General features: G+C 36.7%; 1 protein-coding gene across 15 annotated transcripts in view; it reads left to right on the top strand.

Annotated features, from left to right (window-relative positions):
- Positions 1-1882: 1882 nt before the first annotated feature.
- RNF111 (ring finger protein 111) overlaps positions 1883-21917 on the top strand; it is an 80779-nt gene continuing 60744 nt past the window's right edge. For 2 of the 15 annotated variants that reach the window (XM_027123155.1, XM_027123160.1), the window contains exons 1-2: positions 1883-2338; positions 3253-3299. In XM_027123155.1, the coding sequence (XP_026978956.1) occupies positions 2330-2338; positions 3253-3299 (56 nt within the window). In that variant the 5' untranslated portion in view covers positions 1883-2329. Of the gene's footprint in view, positions 2339-2421; positions 2681-3252; positions 3300-21917 lie in introns of those variants that run through there. The other 13 variants (XM_027123153.1, XM_027123159.1, XM_027123161.1 and 10 more) reach the window with 10 other exon arrangements.

Genomic DNA, 21917 nt, shown 5'->3' on the forward strand with positions numbered 1-21917 from the left:
TTTAATTTTAATAGTATATTTTACTTAACCTTGGATTTGTTGACTGCACTATTAACATTTTGTGCCAGAGAATTCTTTGTTGTGTAGGGCTATCCTGTGAATTGTAGGATGTTTAGAGCATCCCTGGTCTCTTGTTAGTAGTTGCCAATAGCTCCCTCCTCACACAAGTTGTGACAACCAAAAATGTCTCCAGATATTGTTAAATGTCTCGGGGGGAGGAGACGGTACCAAATCACCCCTGTTTGAGAACCATCGATTCAACCCAATATAGCCAAATTATTATTTCAACATGTAATCAATATTAAAAGTTATTGAGATTTTAATAACTTTTTGTGTTGTATCTTTGAAATTGGATGTATAGATTTCACAGCACTTCTCAGTTTGTACTAGCCATATTTCAAGTGCTCAACAGCTACATGTGGCTAGTGTCTACCTTTTTGAAGAGCATAGGTCAAGAGCCTTAGAGAAATGGTTCGGTCTGGAAATACATGGCTTTATGAAGTCATAAGTTGATAACAGTTAAAACCATGGCAGTAGATAAGATAGTTGAGGAAGAATTTTTTATTTAGGTGAGAAAATAGGAGGATTGAGGAAAAAATCCTAGTCCAATGCTCTTCTGGTCTCCCCACACAATCTGCTACCCTTTCTTGTTTATTATCATTATCATTTTAAAATATTTTCTTCACTGAACAATATGGAGAACATGAACGAACAAAGGAAAGGGTATTGAGAAAGACAAGCTGATGACAAAGGGAGGGAATTAATGTTTATTGAACACTTAATTGGTAAGTAATGCTTGAAGCGTTATGTGAACTGTCTTAATTTCACAAGAACCCTTTGAGAGAAATGATGTTACCTCAGTTTATAGAGGAGGAAACTGAGGTTTTAAATATGCTTTCATTTTAACTAAAATGCTTTTATTTTATTTTTAAATATGCTTTTATTTTAGTTTTTTAAATATGCTTTTATTTTATTTTTAAATATGCTTTTATTTTATTTTTTTAAATTGAGGTATAATTGATATTTTCTTTCTTTTCTTTTCTCCCTCTCTCTCTCCCTTCCTCCTTCTCTCCTATCCTTCCTTTCTGGAAACAGATTTACAAAGGTCTAATCAATTAGACACCTAGCTGTTAATTGGCATCACTGGGATTTTTTTTTTAATTTTTAGAATTCTTTTTCAAATTCTTTTCCCATTTAGATTACAGAATATTGAGCAAAGTTCCCTGTGCTATACAGTAGGTCTTTGTTGGTTATCTATTTTACACATAGCAGTGTGTACATGTCAATCCCAAACTCCCAGTCTATTCCCCACTCCCACCCCCCCACCCCCGCTTAACCATAAATTCATTCTCTAAGTCTGGCATCACTGAGATTTGAAAGGAAGTTTGACTGATTCCAAAGCCTACATCCTTTTCCCCTATATCCTCCTAATGCACGTAATGAAGCATTTGCTATCTACTGAGTTTTATAAAATAAGTAAGAAGGCGTATGTGATTGTACAGTTAGTTCCCAGGATACCTATCACCACTTTTGATCTGATTTCGGAAGCAAATTCACCTTAACGGCGAGGTACCATGATCTCCATGTCATTGGCAAGTATGATTTCAGTATCGTTTGCTGCGAAAGACACTAAACCACGATGTTTTTGTCTGTTACCTTAAGTACTGTCAATAATTCTGTGGTTAGTTGTAACTTTTAGTTATGAAAAAAATCAGCCAAGACGTACTCAGCATTTTGTTTAAATACTGACCGCATTTCACCAAGGAAAGTAAAATAAAGAGCTTTATGACGTCGTTCGGTTTCTCCAACAGACTGATCAAGCGAGTTCGAAGGGGAAGGTTCGGGGAAGAGGGGGCGGCACGGTGAGAAACGAGAATCTGAGCAAGCGCAGAAACAAACAGATGTTAATGGAGGCGAGAAGGCTACTGCGCTCTCACTTTGCGAACTGTCGTAAAGGCCCCAGTGTCGTGCTCACTCGGTAGAGGAGGGATTGGTTAGGCGGCGGCGGCCGGAGAGCAGCGGCAGTGGCGGCGACGGTGGCGAGGTGATCGGTCTGCGCAGCATAGAAACGCTCGCAGCTTCGGGAAAGGAGTTCCCGTGGGACCAAATTAGGCATTCTGAACCCAAGCCGGGTCAGCTGGGCCGATCCAGGCGCTGCCGCTCGTACAGTTTTGGTGGCGGTGACAGACGCTGCTCTTGACTGTAGGGGCCTATTAGGCCAACATCCGAGGCGCGGATCACTGACTCTCGACGCATCCTCTTCCCCCCTTACATCTCCTGTCTTCCTTCCTGGGCCAGTGATTCCCGGAGCCTGGGAAGAGGGTTGCTAATGATTAAGGTGAGGAGGGCGGGGGGGGGAGGGGATCGATTGGAGGCCGCGCGTGCGCGCAACGGGGGAGGGGCCGGGCTGGAGGGGAGAAAGAGGAAGGGCTGCGGCCGCGGAAGGCTGGGGTCGGCCACCGGCCGGTTATTGCTGGCTCCGTAGTGACTTAGGGTCTGGGTCTCCGCAGAAGATTTAATTGTGTTTGAGCAAAGCATTTGTCTACAGACACACCCACCCCCCTCAGTAAGGGGCTGTGGGTGAAGGGATTTCTTTCCCTTTTTCGACTCTCTCTAGAGTCTTAGGATGGGGGCTGAGGACTGAGGCGTGGGAGTGCGATTTGACAATGGAGTGATGAAGGTAACCCGCACCCGGGGTGTTGGAGGGCGCTAAGTCAGCCCTGACGGTTAGGGAGTTGCCTTCTTCTGTGATCAAGGAAACGTAGACCGCAGAACAGCTGAGATACAGACCCGTCAGATTTTTGTATAGAGTTGGCTGGTTGGTCATTAAAAAAGAAGCTTGATATTTTTGTTACTGTTTTTAGAGAATTTATCAGAGTCAGTAACAATGTTGTAGTTGGAAACATTTGTTCTATGCTGCAGAAATAGAGGTTTGTCACCATAGTTCTTACATAGGTTATAGTAGATCTTTACAGATAAGTTCTTAACGCACGTCTAAGTTTTAACGTTTAAAAAATGCCAGGAAGTATAGGGTATCCATTTAATTTGTTCATGTTTGTAGTGTGGGGTGATTCCATTGTATTGCATGCTTTCCTGTTTCTTGGTTTATGTGCAGTATGAATTTAGAACTCGCTGGGGTGGTAAAATGCCAGCTGACATAGACTTCATTTTATAGTTCATAAAGCTTTTTGAACCTGACTTAATCCAAACTTTATTTCATTTGGTGTTTTATGTTTAATTTTCTTGTTTTAGGGACCTCTTCAACCAAAAAGAACAGACTGGGGAAAAGATAAGCTAAGGTTCCATTTCCTTTCCCATTTTTGTTTTTTGTGTCATTGCTTTCAAATGTTAGTATGTGATTAAGGTATTACATAGAAGTTTTATAATACTGGTTTTACTTGGTTTTATTAGGGTGAAAAATCTACATTTTGATATTTCATTACTATATGTTTTTTAGTAAAAATTTTCATGTCAATGTGAACCAGGTTATTTTTTCATACAAAACAGTAGTGTTTGGTCGTGTTTGTGAGACAAAACAAGTAGGGTGAGAAAGAAACCCTTTCACTCTGAAAAGAATCTTAAATTGTTTTTTTTTTAAGCCTTGAATTATTTTACTTTTGTCCATTTCTTGTCATTTAACCTTGGACAAATGACATCTCTCTCCTGTGCATTTGTTTGCCTCTACAATTCAGAGGAGTATTCTAAGAACTGGTGAGGGTATTTATGAATTGGTCTGAACAATATTGTAGGGAAACTAGGAAGATTAGAGTTTCTCCTTGTACATCAGGGAAGCTGTATCTTGTGTGTATGGATCCTTCTGTCACTTTTTCCCTTTTGTTTGGTGTCTCTTGGTCACTTGCATATTAATTCTTTCACTAGAGTTGGTTTTTGACAAAAGATATAGTAAAAATAATTTCATTTTGGTGAAAAATGCATTGCAGTGGAGGTTATACCGTGACAAATTTCACTTCAGTACTCTATTTCTACAGATAATTGAAAAATAGCTATACTGATCTTTAAGATAAGAGGTCAGCAATTTACTCATCTAAAGCAAAGGAATAGTCAGCAGATACTCCTAAATAGTTATTTTCACTTTAAAATTTAAAATGTGGAATAAAAACCTCATTGAATCAAACCAATTAAATTTTTTAGATGCTTCTTGTATTATTTTGTCAAAGAGGGGTTTCTGTAACATGCTTTACTTAGAGCGGAATTATATGTGCCCTTGTTTTGACATTTCCCCTGGTGGCTAGGATTTCAATAGGAAAAAAAAAAGTGACAGTACTAAAAATGATGGTAAAGTATGTTATAACTTGACATTAACATTCTGTGGGTGACATTATTATACATAAAGAGTGTAGGGCTAGAGACAGGAGATCTGGATTTTAAATCTAGCTTTGCTTGCTATTCATTAGATCTGTGACTTTGTGGATGATTATCCATCCGGGGCTTCAGATCTCTCTCAACTGTTAAATGAGAAGTGTGGGATAGGTAACTCTAGTTTTCTCTAGGTCCCAATTTTAATGGTTTGCATTTTTAGTTAGGTGTTTTTGGTGTTAATCGTATTCATCATGATCCAGTCCCCAGAAAGAAATGCTATACTGAGAGTATTAATTCCTTCATGGTATGTATATATTAGAGACGGGGAAAAAAACGAAACAAAACAAATGATTGAGCCATGTTTGTTGTTCTAGATAATGCTTCTGTCCCATTATAGATATTACTCATGATTAGCTCTCATATGATACTAAAAAATGAAACTTTTACTCCTGGTAATGCTCTTTAAATCATCCTGAGTAATTTGCTTTCAGAAACCCATAATCATTGTTCAGTGAATTTCCAGAAATGCATTTGAATGCCTTACATCTCTGTTCTTTCTTTGCTGCATCCCATAGTGTTTTGGTAACAGCTGGCCCAAGTTTCTGCAGGTACTCAGTTTATACCATGGCATGAGCAGTGAGTGAGCTACAAATGTTTAAAAACAAATACTAAACTGAGCTTACATTTTAGATAGAGGTACTGCATTACTATTTAATCATTCTGCAAGTATTTATTGATTGTCTCATGCTCTTGGCATTATTCTTGGCCTTCAGTGAAGAAGGCACTGTGCCTTCATGCAGTGGATATTTTATTAGGGGAAACAATAAACAGAATAGCTTTATGTAGTGGTAAGTGCCATGAAGAAAATAGGGGCATGTAATGGAGAATGAATGAAAGTGGGGCTCTACTGTGCATTGAGAGGTTAGAAAGGGCCTCTTTTTAGAGGTAATACTTGATTTGCGATCAGTGATTAAAAAGAGTCAGCCATAGTGGCAATCTGGAGGAAGAGTGCTGCAGACAAAGCAAACGGTAAATACATTAGATTGGGTTTGATTCTGGAGAATCTACAATTGTGAATTAATTGTTTGGTTTGTCTGTTAGTCTTTTTCATAATTACTGATAGACAATTGTAAAAGGAAGGTTAAAAATATTTATGTGTAGTAACCAAATGTAATGTGTTGACATTGTTTAAATCCTGACTCAAACCAACTGTAGAAAGTAATTTTTGAAGCACTTTGGAGGAAATTTGAATGTGGATAGGTATTAGATGATTTCAAGGAATTATTGTTAGTTTTGTGAGGGATGCTAATGGCATTATGTTTATGTAAGAAAATGCCCATTTTTAGAGATGGAGACTGAAGAATGAGGAAGAGAAATTTGTTTAAAAATACTTCCGAGCAAAGAAAGGATGGGAGAGATGAGTTAGATGAAGCAAGTGTGGAATAATCCTGATAATTGTTGTGTTGGAGTGATAGGTATATGTGTAGTAATAATATTGTTCTCCTTTTGTGAGGTTTGAAAATGTTCTTACTTTAAAGTGCATTTAAAATAATTTATACCCTATTTAGATGTCTTCTCCTTTTTTTTCTCTTCCTCCCAGTTTTGGTAAAATGTAGACTTTTGTTCCTCTTTCTAAACATTCATCATTTATTCAACAAATATGAGTACTGTATTTCAGGCACTGTGTCAGTGCTTGAGTTAAAACAAAGAGCAGGACCTTAAGGACTGCCTGTGAGGAGCTTATGGTTTGCTGGATGAAGAGAGAGACCCTCAGTGTGGACTGTGTTAACATGAAATCATAGATTTCTGTGTTTTCCTGAGGGTACACAGGATCAGCATCTTAGTGTTTATGTGGTTACTAAACAAATATTTTTCTTGGGACATCCCTGGCGGTCCAGTGGTTAAGACTCTGTGCTCCCAATGCAGGGGGCACAGGTTCAATCCCTGGTTGGGGACCTGAGATCCTGCATGCTGCATGGTGTGGCCAAAGAAAAATTGTTTTTTTCTTTTTCTAGAGAATTGAGAGTTTAGGAAGTTCCGTATGCAGCTGTGTGCCAGTCTGAGTCACTGTTGTATTCATTTCCCTTATTCATATGTTCTATAGGGCATCGGAATAAATCACCTTTTTACTTTACCACCTTTTGACATCCCAGTTTGCCTTTATTTAAAATTTTTATTTTGAAATAATTTCAAACCTAAAGTTTAAAAAATGGTACTGAGAACTCTTCAATATCCTCTAGTCAGATTTGCCAGTTTTCAAAATTTTGTTGCATTTGCTTTAATGCTCTCTTCTGAGTCACTTCAAAGTAAATTGAATGTATTATGCCCAAGTCTCTAAATATTCACTGTGTATTGTATTCTTTTGCATTATCACAATACAGTTACCAGATTCAGGAAATCTAACATTGATAATACTATATTATCTAATCTATCTAATCTATAGCCCCTATTCCAGGTTTGTCAGTTTGTCCCAGTAATAGCATTTGTTCCTTTGTAGCATTTTCCCCATAGGATCCAGGCCAGGATTGCAAATTGCATTTAGTTGTCATATCTCTTCAGTCTCCTTTCATCTGGAACAGTATCTTAGCCTTTCTCTTTCATTGTATTGACATTTTTGAAGAATACAGGCTATATATTTCATAGAGTATTCTCAATTTGGATTTGTCTGATGTTTCCTAGTAATTAGATTCAGGTTATGCATCCCCAGCGGGGGATTTTGTATCTTTCTCAGGGTATGATATTGAAGTACCTGTTATCGGTCTGCCCCTCATTGGTGATGTTAATTTTTAGTTACCTGGTCACAGTGTTGTCTGGTTTCTTCACAGGAACGTATAATTATTTTTCCCCTCTCACCTAATAAGCAGTCTGTGGGGATAACTTTGAGATAGAGCATATATCCTGCTTCTAATCAGATCTGTATTTTCATCAAATTTCCCTCCTTCATTTAACATCCATTGATGATTCTTGCCTGTGCTGATGTTTATATTGATGGTTGCAAAATGGTTATTTTCTGACTCTGTTTCTTTATGTCAATAGGCGTTCTGTTTTAAGGCAGAAGCATCCTTTTATCTATCTGTTATCAATATGGACTTATGTACTTCCTATCTTACTCAATGGGTTATACTCCGTTATTGCCTTTATTTATTTTGATGCTCAGATTGTCCCAGGTTTGTCCAGTGGGAGCCTTTCTACCCTGGATTCTGTGTCTTTTTGACATACTCTCATAATTTTTTTGGAGTATTTCCTCTCTTTTTGCACATCTCAGTCCTGGAATCAGCCATTCTCCAAGGAGCCCTGGGTCCTTACAGTGGGGAATCCAATTTGCTTTTGAGTTATCTATTTATATATAGAAATAATCTCTTCTTTTCTGGATCAGGACATCTTTTGAGAAACTAAATTTAAATTAGACTTTGATAATGGGTTTGTATTTCTCTGAAGATTTTGTTTATGAAGTAATTACATAAGACTTAGCAATTATATTTACCGTAAAGCAATTATTTATTCTTTCCTTTTTCAAATACATAAGTTCTAATTTGATCTTAATCGTGATCAAATGAAATAGAAGAAGAAAAAGGGTTATTTTATTTTATGTTACCTTGTGTGTGTGTGTGTGTGTATGTATATGTGTGTGGGAAGGGTTTAACCACTTAACTGTTAAAAAATGACTTAAGTTTTATATACTTAACTGTTGTTTTTTTATATATATTTTTTATTTTTGGCTGCATTGGGTCTTCATTTTTGCCCGCGGGCTTTCTCTAGTTGCGGCGAACGGGGGGCTACTGTTCGTTGCGGTGCACGGGTTTCTCTTTGCGGTGGCTTCTCTTTGTTTTAGAGCACGGGCTCTAGGCGCACAGGCTCTAGGTGCGCGGGCTTCAGTACTTGTGGCACTTGGGCTCCGTAGTTGTGGCTTGCAGGCTCTAGAGTGCAGGCTCAGTAGTTGTGGCGCACGGGCTTAGTTGCTCCGCAAGTAAGTCCTCCTGGACCAGGGCTCAAACCCGTGTCCCCTGCATTGGCAGGCGATTCTTAACCAGTGCGCCACCAGGGAAGTCCCTACTTAACTGTTTTTAACTGAGTCATCAGACATTTTGGTTTGAGGAAATTGTTGCTTTTTAACTAGCTTTTTAAATGAAAATGTTTTTATTGTAATATAGAATGATATTTCATATAAGAGTGGGAACTCAAAGGCACATTATTCCAGGCAGTTACTGTTACATCTTGGTATGTTTCACAGCCATTGTCTCACCTTTGCATCGGTATTTGCTTTATTTGTCTTTTAAACTTAACTTTTAAGTATTTTTCCTGGCAGTATTTTGAATGATTTTTATTTTTGAACCAATTAACGTCTGTACATGGTTTAAAAATTAGTTCCAAATGGCTTATAGTGAAAAAAACAGCAGTCCCCTCTGCAACCCCTCCTAATCTCCTAGTTCCACTTCCTAAGTGGGAACACTTTCAGCTCTTAAAATTTTTTTTTCTTTTGGTATTTACCTTCATATTTCTAAATAATATGCTTATATATCTACTTAGCCACTTTAGATGTCAGTTTACATTTTTTGTTTTTTAAATAATTATTTAATTTTTAAGATAAAATACATATCAATACAAAGGATACTAAATTCACAGGGTACAAAGGGCATACAGGGAAAGATAAGTCTTCTTGCCATCCCTGTCTTCCCACCACCCAGTTCTTTTCCCCGGAGACATATTCCCTCTTCTTAGTTTATATGTATCTCCAGAGCAGTGGTTCTCTGTGGTCTGTGGAGTCTTGAGGGGGGTCTTCAAATGTTTCAAGTTCTCTGTTGGTTTGAAACTATTTCATAATAATACTAACTTCTTCTTTGTTACTTAACTATGTTGACATTTGCACTGATGGTGCAAACACAGTGATGGGTAAAACTACTGGCCCTGCAGTGCATATCAAGACAGTGGCAAAAATTGTACTAATAGTCATATTCTTCATCACTGTACATTAACGGTTGGGGAAAAAAACCTGGTTTCATTTAAGAATATCCTCCATGAAGCAGTAAAGCTTGTTAATTTTATTAATCTTGATCCTTGAGTACATGTTTTTTTAATATTTCATGTGACAAAATGAAAAGAATGTTATACGACACTTCTGCTGCATACCAAAGTATGATGCTTGTCTTGAAGAAAAATATTTGTGTGATTGAGTTGCGAGCCCAACTAGCAAACTAGTTGCTTTTTTCATGGAACACTATTTTTACTTGAAAGAATGACAAACTGTAGTTATTTAAACTTGGGTATTTGTACATATTTTCTCAAAAATAAATGAAGTGAGCCTGTCACTTCAGGGAAAACAACCAACAGAATTTATTGCCAGGATAAAATTAAGGCTTTCAAGCAGAAATTAGAATTTTGGAAAACATATCTGCCACTGTGATCTTGGCAACATCTCAGGACCTTGCTGATGAAATTGTTGGTGATATTAACAAATGTGATTTTTTTTTTTAATTTGCTGTGTTATAATGAAATGTGTCATTGTTTGGAAGATGTGCATAACTCGGTGGACCAACTTTTTTCAAAAGATCAATGCATGATATTAACAGAATCATGCTGTGGGTATAACGGCCTACTTAAGTGCAAGATAGATCAATAGATTTTTTTTTTTTGATCAATAGATTTTAAATGAAATGGTCTGGAAAGTTTCATTGATATGGTTTCAGAGTCCACCTTGCAACTAACCTTTACAGAATTACGCTTGTTAAGTTTTGGCTTAATATCAAAGAAGAATAATATCCACACTTATCTGAAAAGGTTATTAAAAATATTCCTTCTTTTATCAACCACATATTGGTGTGAAGCTGGATTTTCATTTTAGATTGACTACAGGAGCAGATATAAGAAATCGGGTTTCTCTATTAAAGAAATTTGCAAAAATGTACAGCAGTGCCACTCTTACTAATTTTTTTGGAAAAATACATTCATAAATGTTGCTTATTAGCATGGAGTGGATTTACCTTTGCTGATTTTAAATAAAAAATTTTAAAGCATTTACCAGCTTTCCTCTATAATATTATTACCAGTACATACAACCCACATAATAAAAGCCCTTTGAGTTCCTCAATTATTTTTTAAGAGTGAAAAGGGGTTCACAAGTCAAAAAGTTTAAAAACTGATGCTACAGCTGGTTAATCCAGAGGGTTAAGCAGTTTTAAGCATTACTTTTTGACTGCTTATGGAAAAGGAGTTCACACTTCTCTCTTTACCGTTTCTCCCAATATAGTTGTATCACAATTTTAGATTATTTTATTTTGTTTTGTTTTTCAAAAACATACTTCATATTTACTCTTTTATTATATAAATATCAGTTTAACCTTTTACTGTAAGAATATAAATGTTTTAAGAGAGGCTTTGTTATTCTTTATACCGATTCACAGTCAATTAATTGATAAAGGTCTCTGGGTTTCTTTAACTCCATGGTCTCGTATGTTGCATATTTTAAATAACAATTCAGCATATATTTACTGAAATCCAACTATGTGTTCAACACAGTAGTGATGAAAATCAAGTCTTGGCCTTAGTGGGAAAACAAGTAAATTTTACAGATGGTGATTATGGAAATAACTGGGCTGGGAAAAGAAGATGGGGGTAGGGTTAGCTTTTTAAGTATAAGGTGGTCAGGGATGGTCTCAAGGATAAGGAAACATTTAAGCACAGACCCAAATGAAGCAGGTAGGAGAGCCTTATGGATATCCTGGGGACAAGCATTCCGAGCAGATTAAATAGCAATAGTATGCTTGGCCGGCAGAGGAATCAGCCAAGAAGCTGTTGCGGCTGGAGTGGAGTGGAGGAGAAAATGGTGGTCTCTTAGGACAAAGGTAGAAAGGGTTTATGTCCTTCATTTTTACGAAATGTTCTTTGTAGCTTTGATAACTACTTAGTCATTTTTTCCTCTGTTCTCTTTTTGGAATTGTTTGTGAAGTCAGATGATTGGATTTTGTTGCTGTTTTGTACTTGCTGTTAGTTCCTCTGTGTGTGTGTGTGTGTGTGCCCATGCACATAGTTTTTAAAAAATGCTGGGCTTCCCTGGTGGCGCAGTGGTTGAGAGTCCGCCTGCCGATGCAGGGGACACGGGTTTGTGCCCCGGTCCGGGAAGATCCCACATGCTGCGGAGCGGCTGGGCCCGTGAACCATGGCCGCTGAGCTTGCGCGTCCAGAGCCTGTGCTCCGCAACGGGAGACGCCACAACAGTGAGAGGCCCGCGTACCGCAAACAAAACAAAACAAAACAAAAACAAAAAAATGCTTATTGTGTGCCATCTCCTTTTCTTCCCACTCCCCTTCTTTCTGTTCTTTGTACGTGTTAGGCCTGTTCCTGCTACATGGTCTTTCCTTACTGTTTCCGCCTGCTAGGAATGGTGTTCTTCCAGAACTGCGTGGCTTGGTTGGTGGGTGGCTGGTTCCTTCTCATGATTCGTGTCTTTAGTTTCTTAGCGAGGAGACTGTTGATGGTTAACCTTTACCATTTGTTTTATTTCCTTAAGAGCACATATTTCTAAAATTATCTTGATTGTTTGTCTACTCGTGTCTTGTTTGTCCTCCTTTGCATGCAGTTTCCATGAGAGACTTTCTGTGTTCTGTTCACTGCTGATCCCAGTATCTAGAATGGTGCCCAGCTTGTAATGGGCTCTCAATAAATATTTATTGAATGACCACAATACATAAATAAATGGTAGCTAATGTATTATCAGTGATATTGTATCTTCTAAAATATTAATAAACTACTGTAAAATTCATTTCTGTTACTTGGGTGTTGTTTCCAGATCCTGATCTGATTTCAGATGCTTGGGATAGAAAAAGTTTGGATAACCTGACTTGTAATTATCCTGCTAGAACTGAATAGATCTTTTCTGAAACCTTCTTCCTACACTTGCATTTATCCATTTTATTCCAGTGTGAGTGAATATTTTTCCTCATAGATGGCAGTTCTGGGTAGCAGTTCTAATGCCTCGACTTACTTTTCAGTCATCTTCCTTTATCTTGAACAAGTTTCAGTTTAAAAGATTTTCTTCTTTTCTCTCCTATCATCTTCACTAACCCTCAGTTGCCTCTTTTTCAGTTGCCACTTTCTTCCCCAACAAGAAGAAGTCACAGTTTATGTATACTGAAACCAAAGTTCTGAAGATTACCCAAAAAGTATATGAGTAAATGTTTGTAGGCTAGACATGTATAGGAATCCACATTAAGGTTAGGATTACTATATTTATCTAGAATATGAAATTCTTGGAATAGGGTAGCATCTTAACTATCTTTTAAATTATTACCTTGAGCAGTGTCTGGTATCAAAAAACTAAAAAAGGTTTATTGAGTAAAGTAGCTGACATTAGTATACTGGATAATAAAATCCTTGGTTTCCCCAAACCAGTACCCTGGGATTGTTTAATAGCTTGCTGTTTTTGCTTTTTGCCACAAAGATTTTCACTTGCTGTCTGAATACACAGGTTCAAGGAAGACAAAAATGTCATTTGGTCCAAATAACCTTGGAAATCCCTAAAGTTGCCCATAAAATATATAGATATACAGTCTCTGAAAGTCCAACACATCCTATTTTTCCTTTAGTGTTGGAACAAATCACGTTTCATTGTTAAACACTAGATGAAGTTGTAGGCTATGTTTGTGGTCCATGTTATGGGAAAAATAAATGGCTCTAAACATTAGAATCTGACAGCACAGCAAGATACTTATATCATGAGAGGCACATGGGAAGTAAGGCCAACTAGAAAGTAGTAAAATATTACCTTTTTGTGTTCATTTTGGGCATTCACTCATTGAGCAGAATAGCAGGCATAATCTACATGGTTTAAATTTTTTTTTTTCTTCATATAGTTGAATTTATATTAGTGTGCTCTCTATCCAGAGGTGTTCCCCTATCCAGTTTTCAGCCTTTACCTTCAGTCATTAAAGTGTCAGTAACTCTTCCTGGTTTTTCTCTTATGACTCTTTTTCTCATTCTTTAGAACATACTATTAATTAATATTCCCCAGGTTACATATTTTGACCTAGATCACGTACGTAGAGCAAAACCAACTTTTATCTAAGTACACTTGGACTTCATTCAGGGAGAAATTGTTCCCTTGGACACTTGTGCTCAGCATATTAGATCTTACATTCTCAAAGTAGCTGCCATCTTTTCTAATCTAGTTTTCTGTCTTATTTTTATTTTGTTACCCCAACCTTTACTTTGGGGCTTTAACAACTCAGGGTTTTGGTCTGATCTGCAAGAGGAATTTGAGGTTCTCTTGAATAAGACTAACTTGAGTTGGTTGTACCTACAGAACTGAAGGCCTGCCAAAAAAAAAAAAAAAAAGGAAAAATTCATGGGGGCAGATTGTGGACTTTTTTGCCAAGATGATTTCTAAAAGCTAGTTGACTATTTAGCTTTAAAAACAGTAATAAAAGCCAATATGTGCATACATTATTTTGCTTAAAAATTTATAACAACCTTTTGAGGTAAATAGTTCCATTTTTCAGATGAGGAAATTTAGGCACAGGATGGTTAGTAACTTGATGAAGACTCACAGCAATGATGGAGTTGAAGGGATTTAAAGTTCATTAGGTTTTGAGTCACATGAGAAAGGAATTCCAAAATTCAGGGGCTTAATCTGAATTTCTGTAATACCTTTAATGAAAACAGTAAGCTGTTTTCTTATCTCCACTGGGCATGGCCTTTGTCAAAAGAGAGGGAAGGATGGTGATATTTTATTTGGATGGTGTGATTAGGAGGGACTTAATTTTTCTGTGCTTTTTCTGTGTATTCTAGATTTTCTGTAGTGAAGATTTTAAAAATCTATTGAAGTATAATTTATAAAAGGCACACATTTTACTGTACAGTTGAGTGAGTTTTGGCAAATATATACATCCATGTAACCAACACCCCAATCAGGACATAAAACATTCCATCACCCTAGAAAGTTCTTTCTTGCTCCTTTGCAATAAGTCATCCGTATCTCCTGTCCCAGGCAACCACTGATCTGATTTTTGACATCATGGATTAGTTTTGTTTGTTGTAGAACCTCATATACATACAAATCATGTAGTATTACAGTTTTGTGTCTGGCTTCTTCTGCTCATCAAATATTTTCTGTCTTTTTTTTTGTGAAAATTTGCAAACATATAAAAGTTGAAAGAATTGTACAGCAAGCACCCATTTCCCTATCACCTAGATTCTACAGTTACCAATTTGCTTTTTTGCCCTTATCACATATCATTCCATCTATCCATTCCTCTAACCATTCATCAGCCAAGTTTATTGGTGTGTGTGGTGTTTTGTTTGTTTGGCTTTGTATTGCAAATTAAGTTGCAGACATCAGTGCATTTTACCCCTAAACAAATTCAGCTTCCATGTCATTAACTAGAGTTGGATACTTGTTTACAGTTCTTTGTTTTTGAAGTAAAATTACATACAGTGAAATGCACAAATCTTAAGTGTACCATTTAAGTTTTGCCAAATGTATTTGTGTAACCCAAATCCTTATGAAGAGGTAGAACATCACCATCACCTCGGAAAAGTTCCCTCATGTGCCTCCTGTTCAATTATTTCCCCCTATCCTTTGTAGAACACAACCACTGTTTTGACTTTTTTTCATCTTAGACTAAATTTGCCTGATCTAGAACTTCATATAAATGGAATCAATATAGATAGATGTTTCATATCTGATTTCCTTCCCTTAGCACGATGTTTTTGAGTCATCTGTGATGTTACTTGTATCAGTAGTTCCTTCTTTGCTGTTGTTCTTGTTACTGTTTGGTATCCCATTGTACCTATAGATCATAATTTGTTTATCTTTTCACTTGTTGGAGATTTGTTTTTCCCAGTTTTGGGTTCTTATGAGTAAAGCTTTGAACATTCCCATACAAATCTTTTTGTATACCTGTATTTTCCAACCTAGGTGTGGAATTACTGGATCATAGGTTAGATGAATGTGTGACTGTACTAGCAGCTACTAAGAGTTGTGTGTGGAGTTCCAGTTGTGCCACATCCTTAACATTTGGTGGTTTTGGTCTTTTTAGTCTTTTAGCCTTTTATTGGGTATACAGTTGTATCTCACTGTGGTTTTAGTTTGCACTTCCCTGATAACTGAAAATATTGAGCATTTTTTCATGTACTTACTGGCCATTTGTATATGTTTAGAAAAATGTTAAAAATTATTTGCCTGTTTTTTGGGAGGTTGTCTTATTAAGATGTGAGAGTTTTACATATATTCTGGATTCAGATTGGGTGTGTATTTGTATATATATGTAAATTATATATATGTATATAATTTTCTCTGTTCTATGCTTGCTATCTTGCCTTTTTGTTTTCTTAATGGTATCTCTGAAGAATAGAAGGCTTTTATTTTTATAAAGTCTAGTTTATCAGTTAAGAAAAAATGTTTAGTCCTTTTTGTTTTCTATGAAATCTTTGCCCATGGTGTGATCACATAAATTTTCTGTTCATTTCTTTTTGAAGTTTTAGCTTTTGGGTTTAAGTCTGTGATCTGTTTTGAGTTACGTTTTGTATCTGGTGTAAGGTAGGGGTTGAGATTTTTCCCAGACAGCTCACTAGTTGTTCCACCACCATTTGTTGAAAAGACTTACTCCTTCCCTATTATCTTGGCACTGTTGTTGAAAATCATTTGACGATATGTGTGAGGCTATTTCTGGACTTTCCAGTCTATCTGTATGCCAATAGCACCCTGTTTTGTTACAGTTGGGCTTTAATGTCATCTTGCTATTTGTTTTCTGTTTGTCCCATTTATTCTCTGTTCCTTTTTCCCCCCTTCTCTTGTCCCCTTTAGTCTTGAGTTTTTTTTAGTTTTTGTGTTTTGTTTTTTTGCATTACATTTTACTTCCACTATGGACTTATTAGCTATACCTACTTGTTTTATTTTTTATCTTTGATGGTCTCTTTGGGTTTACACTATGCATATTTAACTTTTCACAGTCTGCCTTCAAGGAATAGTAGACTATTTCATGTATAATGTAAGAAACAACAGTCTATTCTTTGCTCCCCTTCTGTGCTTTGTGTTATTATTGTCATACATTTTACTTTTACATGTTAGTAGTTTGGGGAGGATTTCTTTGTTCAAATTTTGGGGTGGTGGCTAGAGATCAATCCTTGTGAAGGTGAGTGTCTTTATGAGGAAGATGCTGGTAGAACTCACTTTTTTCCATTCCACTTTCACAGAAGTGACCAGATGGTGATGATTTATGAAAATGTCTTTTAAATTTGATAAATGCAGACCAGAAAACTTAGATATTTGAGGCTAAAAAAAAGATGGTTATATCATATATTCTTTTTGTAGAACTAGACCAAAATTAGAACTTGGAGCATTTGTAACTGAATATCTCTGAATATTACCCAGTTATTGACTTGAGGCAAATTATTCAGTGAAAAACATTAAAAAAATTCCTCCCCTATGTTTTTAATCTGAATATAAGGTAAACTTAGTTGTTCTTTATATTAATTAAAGTTTTTGTTTTTAAATGACTTTGCTCATCTCATTCTAAGCTTTTATTTTCAGGTCTTGATTTTGTCATTCAGTTTATATGTAATCCTTTTTCAGCTTTGTGTCACTTGAGACTATGGTGAACATTCCATTTATGCCCTCATGTGAAATCATGGCTAAAAACAGATTTTGGAATGCACGTTGTAGGCTAATTTTTAATTATACAGCTCATTTTATGTTGCTGATTATTTGTATATTCCAGACAAGTTTTGGGATTGCTCTTTATTCTGTTTTAACTTCTAAGTGTATTGTAGCTTACAATTCTTCTCTACCTATTGAAAGGTAGTGAAGTTGAGACTGTGCTGCCTGATTAGAGTGGTAGGCAGCGAGCTTAGTGTTAAGGGTGGAAATGAAGGGAGAACATAGGGCTTTAGTTGTTGTGAAGTAGATTCCTCCATCTCCTACTAAATTAAAACAAATTCTGGGGGAAATCTTGGAATTCTGTGGACCTTAGTCTATTCTTTCATATGCTGAAAAGTATCCCAAGAAGTCATCTTACTTTTTCCTTTTCTTCTTAACAGTAAGTTCTAGACAATTAGTTGTTTGAAGTGGAATGGCATATTTGAAGATTATATGTTGTCTCTCAGAAGATCATATGGTGTCTTTCAGATCACTGGTTTTTAAAATTTTTTAGGTGTACTTCATCATTAAATATGTGGTTCATTTAGAGAACGTCTGCCATGGAAATAGGGTAATCAAGTCTCGTTTCTTCCCATTTCATTATTTTTCCTTTTATTCTTCCTGGAAAACCTTCCTTGGTACAGCTTCCCCTTCAGAATTGAATTAAGTTCTACTCTGGTTTGTTTCAGTGCATACCTCTTTCATGATACTGTATTTTAACTATCTACTGATAGGTTTCTCTACCTGCTGGTCTGTAACTTCTTAAGGACAGGTCTGTGTCTTATTCATCTTTGTATTTGCAATATTTGGGACAGTCTAGCACTTAGGAAGTATTCATTGCATGGTATATTTGTTTGCTAGGGCTTCCATAACAAAATACCACATGCTGGGTGACTTAAACAACAAAAATCTATTTCATCACAGTTCTGGAGACAAGAAGTCCAAGAACAAGTTGTGGGCAGGTTTGGTTTCTCCTGAGGCCTCTCTCCTTGGTTTGCAGATGGCCGCCTTCCTGTTGTATCCTCACATGGTCTTTTCTCTGTGTCTCTCTGAGTGTCCAGATTTCCTCTTTTTATAAAGGACACCAGTCAGATTGGATTAGGGCCCACTCATATGACCTCATTTAACCGTAATTATTGCTTTGAAGGCCCTATATATAGTCACATTCTGAGGTACTGGGGGCTAAGGTTTCAACATATGAATTTTGAGGGGACACAATTCAGTCCATAGCACATGAATTTTTTGATTTGGCATACATTCCAGCTGAAGGGGATTTGTTATGGTCCAACACCAAACCAAGGTTGTCAAGGTTGGGACCAAAGATTTCCTAGTTTGTATAAGAACAAATGGCTTAATTCTAGTGTTTTGTCTTAATGTAGTTGTCGTACATATTTAATGATTAAGACGCTGTAGCCTTTAGTGCTTGGAAGTACTACTACTACTAAGTTTTCTTTCCTTCACTGTTTATATCACAAAAAAGTGATAAAACACACTCACACATGCATTCGCGCACATGAATGCTTTGTGTACATATTGGCTGTTAATGCATCTTTGCTGAACATTTTAACCCAAGAAATAAATTTTTTTAATGGAAGTACAGTTCATTTACAATGCTGTGTTAATTTCTGCTGTATGGTGAAGTGATTCAGTTGTACATATATATACATTCTTTTTTTAATTCTTTTCCATTATGGTTTGTCACAGGATATTGAATATAATTCCCTATGCTATACAGTAGGACCTTGTCGTTTATCCATTCTATATATAATAGCTTACATCTGCTAACCCCAAACTCCCACTGCATCCCGACCCCACCCCCACCCCTTGGCTACCACAAGTCAGTTCTCTATGCCTGTGAATCTGTTTCTGTTTCGTAGATACGTTCATTTGTTTCATATTTTAGATTCCACATATAAGTGATATCATATGGTGTTTGTCTTTCTCTTTCGGACTTACTTCACTTAGTATGATAATCTCTAGTTCTATCCATGTTGCTGCAAATGGCATGATTTCATTTTTTTTATGACTGAGTGGTATTCCATTGCATATATGTACCACATCTTCTTTATCCATTCATCTATCGATGGATATTTAGGTTGTTTCCATGCCTTGGCAATTGTGAATAGTGTTTCTATGAACATAGGGGTGCATATATCTTTTGAATTATAGTTTTGTCCAGATATTTGTGGGCGGGCTTCAGTAGTTGTGGCAGGTGGGCTTCAGTAGTTGTGGCTCACGGGCTCTAGAGCGCAGGCTCAGTAGTTGTGGCACACGGGCTTAGTTGCTTCGCGGCATGTGGGATCTTCCCAGACCAGGGATTGAACCCGTGTTCCCTGAATTGGCAGGCGGATTCTTAACCACTGCGCCACCAGGGAAGCCCCAGCATTTGTTAGTTGTAGACTTTTTAATGATGGCCAGTGTGAGGTGGTACCTCATTGTAATTTTGATTTGCATTTCTGCAATAATTAGTGATGTTGAGCCCAAGAAATACATTTTTATTTGCCAAATTCCCAGTGGTAGTTTGGAAAGGTGACATCATTCAATAATTTCTCTGTAGAAATTCCATGAATTATACATAATTTCCCAGTGTATACAGATACATGCCTTGCTATCCCAGTGGAGCTACCAGATAGTATTAGGTCCTTTCTTTTCCCTTGGTAGTTCCAGCCTTAGAGTCCCACTCCCTCCTCCCTTAGTAGTTCAGTGTAAGATTTTGGGGGATATTGTTGGCAGTAGTGAGGTAATGGTGAGATTGGAGAGCAGGGTAAGCTCCATTGTCTCTCATTTGTCTCCTCCCTTTCCTAGGAATGGGGGAAATTTGCAAATAATACCCTAGTGCCCCCCTTCCCCTTAAAAAAAAGTTTTTATTTTACAGTTTTTCGTTTACAGAAAAGTTGCAAAGATAGTACACAGAATTCCCATAAATCTGTCACCGTTTCTCCTATTGTTAACATCTTAGCTATTGTACATCTATCACAACTAAGAAACCAACATTAGTACATTACTTGATTGTAGTCTCCTGTGCTCTCACAGTTTTTCTTTCCTTGTTTGTCATGACTTTAACAGTTTTGAGGAGTGCTTATCGGGTGTTTTGTAGAATGTCCCTCAGTTTGGGTTTGTCTAATATTTTTCTCATTGGTTTGACTCGGGTTGTGGATTCCGGGAAGAATACCACAGAGGTGAAGTGCCCTTGTTAGCATCATGACTTATGATTGATGATATTAATCCTTGATCACCTGGTCAAGGTAGGGTTTGCCAGCTTTCGCCACAGTAAAGTTCCTGTCCTTTCCTGTTAGTCTTTTTTTTTTTTTTTTTTTGGAAGCAAGTCATTAAAGGGGGACAAATTGTTCAAAGTTCCACCTTCTGGAAGGGATGTATCTACAATAATCATTTGGAATTCTTCTGTCTTTTCACTCCCACTTATTCATTTAATCATTTGTTTATATCAGTGTGGACTAAATGGGTATTTATTTCATACTTTGAGTTTGAATTCAGTACTGTTATTTATTTTGTTGCCACAACTGTTCTAGCTTTGGCCATTAGGAGCTCTTGCAGGTTGGCTCCAGTGTCCCTTTGACATGCCCCTATTCTTTTGTGTTTTGTGTCCTTTACTTTTTGGTACTGTAAGATGCTCCAGGCTCATCTGTTTTTCTTGCCACAGTTCTAGTATCAGCCATTCCTCCAAGGAGCCCTGATTCCTTTTGTTGAAGAATGATATTAAAAATCAGGATCTGGGTGCTGGGTCCTAGTGCCGTTTTCTTGACTCAATTCCTGTGCACAATGTGGAAAGTCTGAATATTTGGATGAATGGTAGAGTGGTTATAGCATCACACATTTGTATCATAGTACTTGATAGTATCTGTGTTTGTTGACTTTGTCTTCTGCTGTGGAGTCATAAAAGCAGATTTTTAAAAGTACTTCTAAGTGTTTAAAAAAAGAAAAGTTAAAGTCAGAAAGCTTTAAGGAATGTATGCTTGTTTTAGGGCAGGCAAATGGGGAAGAGTCATTAGGTTCTTCTGTTTTATTCTGAATTTCAGAAAAGATGAACTCTCTTTGGATGCAGAAAGGAAGGGTGTCATCAGGAAACCTTCCATGGACAAAGAAGTGTGTTTTGAGAACTTCTGCTAACAGGAATTTCAGGCTTCCTTGAGCCTGTTCCTCTCCATTATTATCATCATCATTATTGCTGTCATCATCAATAATATTATTTTGCCATAACTGCTGTTATTCCAGCCTTACCTTTCTTTTCCATAATGCTGAAATTTTTTGTTTTTAAACATACAAGTCATTTACAAATGATTTGTAGACTGTCAGGGCAGGTAAAAGATTAGGGAGGTTGGAGCCTCTTTCCAATTGCTTTTGCTGGAGTTTGGTTGCAAGTAATGGAAATTGGAGCTTTTAATCTATTACTGCCTTGAAACTTTACTAAGTATTTTAGAAAATGAATGGATCTGGATCAAGGAAAGAGTTTGTTGTTGAATTCTCTTGGAAAACCTGATTTGAAATAGCAACTGTAGCTCTAAGAAAAGGTTTTAGTCAAAGAATAGCAGAGTTCATCTTTGTCATAACAGTCGAAGAAAGAGCCAGTGATATTCACAAGGTTTTCTGAACTTAATTTCTAATTTTTAAAAAATTCTATAGTTCAGCCTTTGTCCTCCTACTTATATTTAGCAATTTAGATCTGACACCCACTAGGGACCAGAGTTTTTAAATAACAAACCTGAATCTCTCTCCTTTTTTTTTTTTTTCCTATTTGGTTATTTCGCTTTATAAATTTCTCAAAAAAAAAAAGAATAAAAGTAAGTAAAACATTATAGGTAGAATTCACATATGTTTTCCTTCTTGTCAGTTTGAAGAAACTTTGCATATTAGGAATATAGTTTCATATTTTGCAGGTATTTTGTATATTTTATTCTTTTACCATTTTTGTGAATTTATATGCGTTTTTTTGTACCATCGACATTGTCAT

This window comes from Aethalodelphis obliquidens, unplaced genomic scaffold (genome assembly GCF_003676395.1).
Source record: "Aethalodelphis obliquidens isolate GAN/ISIS:26980383/991018 unplaced genomic scaffold, ASM367639v1 scaffold26, whole genome shotgun sequence".
Classification (NCBI taxonomy): Eukaryota; Metazoa; Chordata; class Mammalia; order Artiodactyla; family Delphinidae; genus Aethalodelphis; species Aethalodelphis obliquidens.